Below are 12,439 nucleotides of genomic sequence, written 5' to 3' on the forward strand. Positions count from 1 at the left end.
CCACGCCCACAAGCTCTGATGCAGTAAAAGCCTAATTCTATTGTGCAGTTTGGAGGCTGACAAAGATCATCCATCTCCTGTTTGAAGCAAATCGGATAATACATGTGTGATTTACAACCAACCGTATGCAAATAGCAAGATATTGAACTTAATGACTAGATATTGAACGCCATGCTGCCACACCACCACATCACCACTCTTTGATGCAGCAAAAGCTTTTAATAACTTTTGATCAACAATGCCTTAAGAGTATACTGAGTAACTTTGAAGTCTGTAAGTGAAATGCTGCAGGAGGAGTTCGCTCCAGTACAATGTGTGTAAATGAGAGAAAATTGATCCAAAATGCCTGACTTTCTGTGGGGTTTGGACCATGGCTCCAAGATACTTTTTTGTAGTTCCTGAGAAGTTACATATGTGAACCAAATTTCATAATCTTTGGTCAAAGCATGGCTTTGGGTTGATTTATTAAAATATTCTAGGGGGCGCTGTGGAGGAATTAGGCCACACCCACCAAATATTTCACTGGACATATTTTGGGGGATGGACAAAGATTGATCATATTGATATTTTGTGCAGATCAGATGATATACGTGGAAATTAGAGCCAAATGTATGACTACGGCATGACACCGCACTTCGCTGCGCCCTCGGCCACACCCTCCAGCGTACAGTCTCTGTGTTCCAAACCAATTTAGACCAACTTTTTATCTGTCTTCTGACACAATTTCAAACTGATTGGGTCAAGAGGGTCAGAGAGGGACCTTTCAGAGCGGATTAAGTGACTTCCGCTTCTAAGGGGGGGTGGCTTTGATGATGTCATAATTTGAACACATAGGATTATTGGTCACCTGAGAGGGATCAATCATACCAAGTTTGGTCTAATTCAGCCTTTCTATATGAAAGTTACAGTGTTTGAATTTTTGGCAAGAAGGCAAAGTTTGTGCCTTGGACCCGCCCCTTCAACATGCACGAAAACTCACGATTTTGATAACTTTCAATCTACCATGCCTTAAGTGCACACTGACCAAAGTTGATGCCGATAGCTCAAAATCTCTAAGAGGAGTTTGTTTAAGTTTGACGTGTATGAAATGTCAAAAAAGCACAAAATGACCATTTGATCCAGAATGGCTGACTTCCTGTGTGTTTTAGGACATACCTTTCTGCTTTCTGAAGCAAAAGGGCATCTAAAAGAGCAAATGTGGCCAATCAAAAGAAATTACTACAAGGCTAAGGACAACTTGTATTGTGCAGCAGCCACATAAAGGATGAATAAATAATTTAATCCAATACCTTGCCTTTAACTTGTTAAAAATCAATATGGATTTGGATGATTTTAAAAGAGCATTTTAAATATCCTTAAATATTACAAAACCCTGCAATATTTCTGTGCAAAGAATAAAATTAGAGAAGTATTTTTGGGACACGGTGTTATCATTTCTTGTACGCAGCAACAACATTCTGGAAAGGAATGCCATGATCATTTCCTGGATTAACTATCTGTGCTTGTCATCTTTATGCTGAAAGTCCTTCATAAAGTCAACAAAAACTGCGTTCATGAACATTGATATTATCATACTATATGCACTGCTCAAAAAAATAAAGTGAACACTTAAACAACACAATATAACTCCAAGGAAACCAAACTTCTGTGAAATCAAACTGTCCACTTAGGAAACAACACTGATTGACAATCAATTGGTGTTTGCAGCAAGATGCTGTATATCTTCTATAAGTCTGTTGTGGAGAGTGTGATCTCTTCTACCATCATCTGCTGGGGAAGCAGCATCAGAGCCAGGGACTTAAAAAAACTCAACAAGCTGATAAAGAAGGCTGGCTCTGTTCTGGGGACTCCTCTGGAACCTCTGGAGATCATTGTGGAAAGAAGGATTCTTCATAAAATGAAGAACATTATGAAGAACCCTGAGCATCCTCTTTATGAGACTGTCCTACAACAACAGAGTGTCTTCAGTCAGAGGCTTCTTCAGATCTGCTGTAAGACGGAGCGCTACAGGAGATCCTTCCTGCCCACAGCCATCAGCATCTACAACGGCTCTTTGAGGAAACCTTCATAATATGAGCTATAACAACATTTAATTTCCCTTTGGGATTAATAAAGTATTTTTGAATTTGAATTTAATTGAATTTCACATGATGTTGTTCAAATGGAATAGACAACAGGGGGAAATCTTTGGTGATTAGCAAGACACACTCAATAAAGGAGTGGTTCTGCAGGTGGGGACCACAGACCACTTCTCAGTACCTATGCTTTCTGGCTGATGTTTTGGTCACATTTGAATGTTGGTGGTGCTTTCACACTCGTGGTAGCATGAGACGGACTCTACAACCCACACAAGTGGCTCAGGTAGTGCAGCTCATCCAGGATGGCACATCAATGCGAGCTGCGGCAAGGGTTGCTGTGTCTGTCAGCGTAGTGTCCAGAGCCTGGAGGTGGTACCAGGAGACAGGTCAATACACCAGGAGACGTGGAGGACGCCGTAGAAGGGCAACAACCCAGCAGCAGGACCGTTACCTCCGCCTTTGTGCAAGGAGGAACAGGAGGAGCACTGCCAGAGCCCTGCAAAATGACCTCCAGCAGGCCACAAATGTGCATGTGTCTGCACAAACGGTTAGAAACCGACTCCATGAGGATGGTATGAGGGCCCGACGTCCACAAATGGGGGTTGTGCTCACAGCCCAACACCGTGCAGGACGCTTGGCATTTCCCAGAGAACACCAGGATTGGCAAATTCGCCACTGGCACCCTGTGCTCTTCACAGATGAAACCAGGTTCACACTGAGCACATGTGACAGACATGACAGAGTCTGGAGACACCGTGCAGAGCGATCTGCTGCACAGTATTCAATGAGAATATTTCATTCATTCAGGTGTAGGATGTGTTATTTGAGTGTTCCCTTTATTTGTTTGAGCAGTGTATAAAGGATATATTGGATTTCAATTGTTTTCAGCCCCAGTCAGCAACGTCTAATCACAAGTTTTTAAAAACTTTTCCTTCTTGTTCATGTCATTGTTATGTGTTAACCTTAAGGTGTACATTACAGTGAGATCAAATGCTGTCTTACTGGCTGGAGGGCTGTCTGCACTGTGCTCAGAGCTGCAGGCGATGTTAACATCTTCATGGTGCGTGCAGTCATGGCGGAGCCACTCCCCCCTGTTGCACAACAATAGACTCGGTTCTTTTCCTGTGCAGCTCACGTCGTCCAAAAGGATAGGACCTGACCCCAACCCAAACCGTGGGACTGGGTTCATGTCGAGTCCTTCAGAAAGGAGAGTCTCACCCAGCCTGCCATGGAATACACAGGCCATACACATGCACAATTAAAGCCAAACTATTCAGATTTGATACGTGACATTGAATAAATACTTCAGATTACCTGTAACCAAGCTCTCGACACACAACTTGGGTGTTTGACTCTGTCCAGCCATCGTCGCATACAGTCCCCCACTGACCACGGAAGAAGATCTCCAAACGTCCCTCATGACTTCCAGCTCCTCCAACCAGCCTGGTGATACCCTCTGTAGAGATAGAGAGAAAAAGATCAATTTTTTTTTTCGTAAGTGCTGTTAATATATATATATATATATATATATATATATATATATATATATATATATATATATATATATATATATATATATATATATATATATATATATATATATATATATATATATATATATATATATATATATTTATATATATATATATATATATATATATATATATATATATTTATATATATATATATATATATATATATATATATATATATATATATACAGGGGTTGGACAATGAAACTGAAACACCTGTCATTTTAGTGTGGGAGGTTTCATGGTTAAATTGGACCAGCCTGGTAGCCAGTCTTCATTGATTACACATTGCACCAGTAAGAACAGAGTGTGAAGGTTCAATTAGCAGAGTAAGAGCACAGTTTTGCTCAAAATATTGAAATGCACACAACATTATGGGTGACATACCAGAGTTCAAAAGAGGACAAATTGTTGGTGCACGTCTTGCTGGCGCATCTGTGACCAAGACAGCAAGTCTTTGTGATGTATCAAGAGCCACGGTATCCAGGGTAATGTCAGCATACCACCAAGAAGGACGAACCACATCCAACAGGATTAACTGTGGACGCAAGAAGAAGCTGTCTGAAAGGGATGTGTGGGTGCTAACCCGGATTGTATCCAAAAAACATAAAACCACGGCTGCCCAAATCACGGCAGAATTAAATGTGCACCTCAACTCTCCTATTTCCACCAGAACTGTCCGTCGGGAGCTCCACAGGGTCAATATACACGGCTATAGCCAAACCTTTGGTCACTCATGCCAATGCCAAACGTCGGTTTCAATGGTGCAAGGAGCGCAAATCTTGGTCTGTGGACAATGTGAAACATGTATTATTCTCTGATGAGTCCACCTTTACTGTTTTCCCCACATCCGGGAGAGTTACGGTGTAGACAAGCCCCAAAGAAGCGTACCACCCAGACTGTTGCATGTCCAGAGTGAAGCATGGGTGTGGATCAGTGATGGTTTGGGCTGCCATATCATGGCATTCCCTTGGCCCAATACTTGTGCTAGATGAGCGCGTCACTGCCAAGGACTACCAAACCATTCTTGAGGACCATGTGCATCCAATGGTTCAAACATTGTATCCTGAAGGCGGTGCCGTGTATCAGGATGACAATGCACCAATACACACAGCCTGACTGGTGAAAGATTGGTTTGATGAACATGAAAGTGAAGTTGAACATTTCCCATGGCCTGCACAGTCACCAGATCTAAATATTATTGAGCCACTTTGGGGTGTTTTGGAGTCAGGAAACGTTTTCCTCCACCAGTATCACGTAGTGACCTGCCACTATCCTGCAAGAAGAATGGCTTAAAATCCCTCTGACCACTGTGCAGGACTTGTATACGTCATTCCCAAGACGAATTGACGCTGTATTGGCCGCAAAAGGAGGCCCTACACCGTACTAATAAATTATTGTGGTCTAAAACCAGTTGTTTCAGTTTCATTGTCCAACCCCTGTATATATACAGTACAGACCAAAAGTTTGGATGCACCTTCTCATTCAAAGAGTTTTCTTTATTTTCATGACTATGAATATTGTAGCTTCACACTGAAGGCATCAAAACTATGAATTAACACATGTGGAATTATATACTGAACAAAAACGTGTGAAACAACTGAAAATATGTCTTATATTCTAGGTTCTTCAAAGTAGCCACCTTTTGCTTTGATTACTGCTCCACACACTCTTGACATTCTGTTGATGAGCTTCAAGAGGTAGTCACCTGAAATGGTTTTCCAACAGTCTTGAAGGAGTTCCCAGAGATGCTTAGCACTTGTTGGCCCTTTTGCCTTCACTCTGCGGTCCAGCTCACCCCAAACCATCTCGATTGGGTTCAGGTCCGGTGACTGTGGAGGCCAGGTCATCTGGCGCAGCACCCCATCACTCTCCTTCTTGGTCAAATAGCCCTTACACAGCCTGGAGGTGTGTTTGGGGTCATTGCCCTGTTGAAAAATAAATGATGGTCCAACTAAACGCAAATCGGATGGAATAGACCAAAGCACATATTTCCACTGGTCTAATGTCCGTTCCTTGTGTTCTTTAGCCCAAACAAGTCTCTTCTACTTGTTGCCTGTCCTCAGCAGTGGTTTCCTAGCAGCTATTTTACCATGAAGGCCTGATTCACACAGTCTCCTCTTAACAGTTGTTCTAGAGATGTATCTGCTGCTAGAACTCTGTGTGGCATTGACCTGTTCTCTAATCTGAGCTGCTGTTAACCTGCGATTTCTGAGGCTGGTGACTCGGATTAACTTCCACAGCAGAGGTGACTCTTGGTCTTCCTTTCCTGGGGCGGTCCTCATGTGAGCCAGTTTCTTTGTAGTGCCTGATGGTTTTTGCGACTGCACTTGGGGACACTTTCAAAGTTTTCCCAATTGTTCGGACTGACTGGCCTTCGTTTCTTAAAGTAATGATGGCCACTCGTTTTTCTTTACTTAGCTGTTTTTTTATTGCCATAATACAAATTCTAACAGTCTAGTCAGTAGGACTATCAGCTGTGTACTGTATCCACCTCCTGCACAACACAACTGATGGTCCCAACCCCATTTATAAGGATTGAAATCCCACTTATTAAACCTGACAGGGCACACCTGTGAAGTGAAAACCATTTCAGGTGACTACCTCTTGAAGCTCATCAACAGAATGCCAAGAGTGTGCAGAGCAGTAATCAAAGCAAAATGTGGCTACTTTGAAGAAACCTAGAAAATAAGACATATCTTCAGTTGTTTCACACTTTTTTGTTCAGTATATTATTCCACGTGTGTCAATTCATAGTTTTGATGCCTTCAGTGTGAAGCTACAATATTCATAGTCATGAAAATAAAGAAAACTCTTTGAATGAGAAGGTGTGTCCAAACTTTTGGTCTGTACTATATATATATATATATATATATATATATATATATATATATATATATATATATATATATTCCATTTTATTTGAAATTGTATCGAAGAGTTTACTTGTTTTCAGTTGTAGTTGTTCATCCTGGGAACTCTTGAGATGTGACATTCCAAATCAAAAGACACAAAAAAGTAAAATAAAGAATACAAACCCCCACTAAACAGGAAACATAAGACAGTCAACTGTGTCTACTTTGTTGTCATGCTTTTACGCGTGCTAATGTTTGCTTTCTTAAATGTTTTAGCATGATATTTTGTAGGGATCAATATTTTCATGCCCTTGATATCAGTCTGAGTCATTTAAGATTATGCATTTGCAAACCACATTAACATAAGTGCGATCAATGATTGGCCTTTGTGCCAACTTGAGTTTTCTGCTGGACAGCCATAATATGCTACTCAAATGTGGGATTAACTTAATAAGGCTATCATAATATTCTGACAGCATGTCATTTAAAATGTTTGTAAAGATATATGTGGCTTGATACATACAGCTATAGTCTTCAGTAAATTAAGGTCTTGGTCCTGCTGACGAGCAGCTGGTGAGCCCCAAGCCATAGGGGACAAAAAGTATGGTATGGAGAGGGGGAAGACGTGCAGCACAGGCTGAGGGTTGGGACTCAAACCTAGGACTAAAGCCTCTGTATAAGGGTCACTCTTTCACTGGAAATATTGTAGAGGGTAACATCCATCTTCTTTGACTAACTCAGATTTTTAAGATCAACAAAAATATGCATGGACTACAGATCTGAAAGTTGTGCACTCAAAACTAGACCTTGATTTTTTTTAAATGTTTGCTTGCTTAGGTGCAGCTGATGTAAAATCACAAACAGTACCCCAACAGCACAGATTGGGAACTGAGTTTAGTCGACATTCAAGTAATGATTATTTAAAAATACTTGTATCTGGACCATGATCCAATACTTGCATAGAGACATTCCTTAATTTTGAAAATATTTTTTCTGGGTTTTTGTACGTTTCTTCTAAAGAAACAATGTAGAATCGAATAAAGGTGCAACTGATTTCAATTCAATTCAATTCAATTCAAAAATACTTTATTAATCCCAAAGGGAAATTAAATGTTGTTATAGCTCATATTATGAAGGTTTCCTCAAAGAGCCGTTGTAGATGCTGATGGCTGTGGGCAGGAAGGATCTCCTGTAGCGCTCCGTCTTACAGCAGATCTGAAGAAGCCTCTGACTGAAGACTCTCTGTTGTTGTAGGACAGTCTCATGAAAATGATGCTCAGGGTTCTCCATAATGTTCTTCATTTTATGAAGAATCCGTCTTTCCACAATGATCTCCAGATGTTCCAGAGGAGTCCCCAGAACAGAGCCAGCCTTTTTTATCAGCTTGTTGAGCTTTTAGTTTGGCATTATGATTAGAAGGCACTACTAATGCCATGTCAGACAGGAACAGGTGAAAATGAACTCATGTAAATAAAATCCAGAGGACTTCTTTCTTCACACATTGATCCTGTGACTTCACATGTGACTCCCCTCCTGAACTATTTGCTCAACTCAGTAGTGGGAAAGCTGCATCTTTTAGGGCAAAAAATCTATTTACCTCCTTAAGCATTTGATTTTATTTTCTTTGCTTTCTGAATCGTCGTATATTTCCAAAAGAAAATTTCCAGACTTGTCAGAACAGGAATAGAAACATTCCGTCATGAATGGTTGAATAGAATGAATAGATGTTCAACAATATGCATAATTGTGTTTGTTAATGTTTGCACATGTGTGTTTAACAAGTCAAAGTTACCCCAGGTTAAGATAGAATAGACATTTTTATCTCTATTTAGTTGAGCTAAAATGTACAGTCATGTTATCTCTTACACCTGTGCCAGAGAAGTCCAAATACCCGCATTAAAAAACTATCCCTAAGGGTTTACCATATTGTGTTTCAACAAGAAGCAGTGTGACTTCATATTATTATCATAATGAACATCTGAGTCCTGGCAACATTTGAAATGGAAAGTGTTGATCTACCTGTAAGAGGGATGCAGGACACTCCTGCATCCTCAAAGTGCAGACAGTTGTGTTCTCCCCAGGCGCTTTTTGAACACTGCTCCAGAGTGAGCTCATTGCCTGAGCAGCGCACGTCATCCAACCAGACACGGCCCGAACCTTGGCCATAATGTGATTGGCTCCATGCCCTCGCAAATCCGCTTGAAAGAAAATACAATGCACAGAAAATAAATGGTTTGCCCTGCAGTAACTCTATTGCTGTGGAAAAATGATGTGTGGAATGATAGCACTTAAAAAAAACAGGGTGTTCGGTATTGTTTATATATATTTAGCATAGCTATTTCAGATTTTTAAATGAAAAATTCATTGTCACATACAATGGTGCAAAACACAAACACTGCAACGCATTTCCTGAGAATATAATATTGCTAAATATGCATAACTCCATGGTGCGAGGATCCATGCAGGAACAATGAGGCTGATTCACTGAGTCCCAGATGTCCTTTATTGCTCACTCCTCTCTCTGTGTCTGAATGGAAAGAATACTTGTCATACTTTTAGAGACAGAGGGAGAGGAAGATGGCTCGACACCCACATTTACTCAGCTACTCAGCTTAATTTTCTTTCTGTCACCCTTATTCCTCAATTTCTCTCTACAGCAGTAAAATTTATTTGTACAAGATCTGGATAAAAATCAACATCATCATTTCTTTGTGTGTGTGTGTCTGTGTGTGTGTGTGTGTGTGTGTGTGTGTGTGTGTGTGTGTGTGTGTGTGTGTGTGTGTGTGTGTGTGTGTGTGTGTGTGCGTGTATGTTTGTGGCCTTATGTTTACCTCAGTCCCAGCTGTCGACACACCACCTCTGCATCATTATCATCCCAATGATCATCACATATGGAACCCCACTGTCCTGCGTGGAAGACCTCAACCCTGCCCTCTGACTGTGATCGACCTCCCACCAGCCGTATAGGAAGGGTCTCAACCACTGACATGCATACAAAATTAAATTCACATGTTTACACACATTGTTTAGAGAGGAATCTTTGCTTCTTGACACAGTGGAATGGAACTTTCCCAGTCTTCTTTTATCTTACAAACATTTTCCCACTCCTTGAACAAAACACTTGCCTAAACTTTAAATGGTAGGAATATGACACAACTCCAAACTTACCAACACATGGCTGTCCTTCTAAACTAACAGTTAGGTAAGAAAAGCATTGATCAGAGAAGCCGCCAAAAAACCCGTGGTAACTTCAGAGGAGCTGCACCTTCTTCAGATCAAACAAAAATGGTGTCAAACATTTGTGCTACGGTTGTGCAGCAAAATTTTTCATTTGTGCCACTATCATTTTAAAGATATTAATGAAACCTTCCAGAGGTCACCAACCAACTAAAAATCAAACAAAAGTGGTGTCAATCAATTCGGCTATGTTTGTGCTGGTTTTTGCAGCAAAAAGGTCATCAAACATGCCTGTATGTGTGTGTGAAAGGGCAGCAAAGTTCTACTGTTTGCCTAAATGTAGGCCTTTCAGTGGTCAACATGATTCTGCTATTGGCATCGCTTCAAAAAGGTGGGGGGGCTGGTTGACCTTTTGTGACTTCGGGAAGCCTCTGGAATATGGCCTTTATGGAAAGGTGGCAAGAAGAAAGCCATTTTTCAAATGAAATCATAAGAAGTCTCAGATATCAAGCAGTTTGCCACAACCCATGTAGGGAAGACATACATATAGAAGAAGGTGCTCTCTCCACTCAAAGTCTGGTCTTAAATCCAATCGAGAATCTGTGGAAAGACTTTCCCTTAAATGGCTGTTCACAGATGCGATGATATTTTTTTTTTTTGAAGAATGGACCCAAAGAATTGGTCTCTAGATGTACAAAGCTGGTAGATACCAAACAGCTGCTATTGTAACAGCAGTGAAATGTGTTTTTTTTTGTTTTTTTCAACAAAAAAAAAAAGTGCCCTGGTGGTTGGTGGAAATACTTGTTTCACAAGCATGCACCAGTTTGGAATGGTCTATAACATACAAATCCAGATAAAATACATCAAGGTGTGGGGTTGTATGGACACAAATGAGAAAAAAGTGGTGTGTGTACTTTTGGAAGGGCCTGTTCATCCAAAAGACAACTGTTGAATGCGTTGTTACCGTCAGTGTTGCAGTCTTTTCAGATCTCCCTATTTTTAAGTAAACTTTAATGCATCAATCCCAGAATTATTGCTTACACATGAGGTAGGCCTACCTTTCTGTTGGGTGCAGGTAACAGCTGCAGCCAAAGAACACTCCTCTCCCCTCCAGGTAGTTTTGGGACACTGGAGCAGATCTGGCTCTTCTCCCTGACAATGGACTGCCGACCAGTGAAGCTTGGCTGTTTGGGGGCGAAACAAAGGAACTGTGCGAGCAAGACCAGAGACCCTAAAAGGAGATCGTTGGGCAAAGAGGTTACTTATACATAATAAAACTGACATCATTCTAATGCGTCAATTCGTCTTGTTAATTATCAAAAAAAATATATGAATAAATATAAGTGTGCTATGTAATGAGAAAACAATAGATAAAGTCAGCAGATCCAGCCCAAGATTAGGTTTGCAGGCCTAGGTTGCTGTAATCCCCAGCATTCAGTTTGCTTTACCAGCAGCTTTCAATAACTTAGCATGGGAAAGTCATCACCAAGGCTTCCAGCTAATATATGGCTGACATTTGCCCTCCCTCCTTTCGACTGTGTGCCTTCATTGACTTCTGTGTGAATGCACACATGCTGCACAGATATGCATTCGCGTAAGAATGCAGGTCTACGCTGGTGTCAGTGACGGCATGTGTTATGAGCATATAGAGTGACTGTGTTTTCCAGGGAAAGCAGGGTCCTCATTCCAGTAAATACACCCCATCTTATGAACACTGCTGATATGAATAACTGCTTTACAGGCTCCCACAAGACCTTTTCCTGGCACGGCTCATAGTTAGGACCACGAGACAAGTCACGCACAGAGGTTGGCAGGAGAAAGGAGTGAGCTTGCAGCAATGTAAATAACTAAGCTAATTAAATACCTAAAGGGGAAATGGGCAGAGGGATGCAAAGGTCATGCAAGAAAAGTACACACACTTTGGAACGAAAGAAAAACAATTACTAGAATATACAGTAGGTCTGATGAGTTGTTAACAGCAGCTCCAGCTTGGGAATTTAAGACAGATGATAGATGGTGATTCCCCCTTTTGCACCTGTGTTTAAACACATATGTGGGAAGATAGGGGCTGCAAACACCACACATGTGAGCACAAGTGAATGCATGTGTGCTGGCTCTCACCCCTCGCCCAGCTGTCTACAGACCACTGCAGCATCTTCTTCCCCCCAGTCGTTGCCGCACACAGACCCCCAAACTCCTCCCAGATACACTTCCACCCTGCCATCAAGCTTGGAGCGGCCTCCTTGCAGACGTACCGAGCCTGGGGTGGAGAGGAGGTTAGATAAACTAAATATAGTTAAAATAGATTAAATGAAAATATTTAAAACAAAGTGTCGATTAAGAGGGATGGTAGAGAAACAACAAATTCAGAAAATTAACAAAGAACTGCCAACTCCAAACAACAGGAAACTCTTTTTATAAAGAACTCCAGTAATAAGACAAGAAAATCGGACTTGGTTGGTTTTTTAATATTTAATATAATAGAACAAAAAACCAAGAGGAAGGAAGAGGAGACAGAGACCTGTGCTGTTGTCCTTTCTGAAGATGCTGATTTCATTTTCCAGCAGTACTCGGGTCTGATTTTATGACCTTGATATCACAGTGGTTGATGGGCCAACAAACTGTCATCAAGCTGAGCGCCCCTATTAGAGTAACCTGGGCTTATTTAACACCTCAGCAGTAGCACAGGCTGATAGTCTCAATGCACATTCATCCTAAAAGGAGCCCTGAACAAGTACTGAGTTCACATACTGTACAGTACATGGAGATATTCTAATTTTCTGAGAAATTGAATTTA

General features: G+C 41.1%; 1 protein-coding gene across 1 annotated transcript in view; it reads right to left on the reverse strand.

The window, feature by feature from the left end:
* prss12 (serine protease 12) overlaps positions 1–12,439 on the reverse strand; it is a 46,191-nt gene that overhangs the window by 32,481 nt on the left and 1,271 nt on the right. Inside the window, exons 2-7 of the mRNA XM_047365697.1 lie at positions 11,764–11,902; positions 10,701–10,873; positions 9,297–9,447; positions 8,485–8,663; positions 3,393–3,534; positions 3,081–3,301 (exon numbers count right to left, since the gene is read on the reverse strand). Of these exons, the coding sequence (XP_047221653.1) occupies positions 3,081–3,301; positions 3,393–3,534; positions 8,485–8,663; positions 9,297–9,447; positions 10,701–10,873; positions 11,764–11,902 (1,005 nt within the window). The remainder of the gene's footprint in view (positions 1–3,080; positions 3,302–3,392; positions 3,535–8,484; positions 8,664–9,296; positions 9,448–10,700; positions 10,874–11,763; positions 11,903–12,439) is intronic.

This window comes from Girardinichthys multiradiatus, chromosome 5 (assembly GCF_021462225.1).
Source record: "Girardinichthys multiradiatus isolate DD_20200921_A chromosome 5, DD_fGirMul_XY1, whole genome shotgun sequence".
Lineage (NCBI taxonomy): Eukaryota > Metazoa > Chordata > Actinopteri > Cyprinodontiformes > Goodeidae > Girardinichthys > Girardinichthys multiradiatus.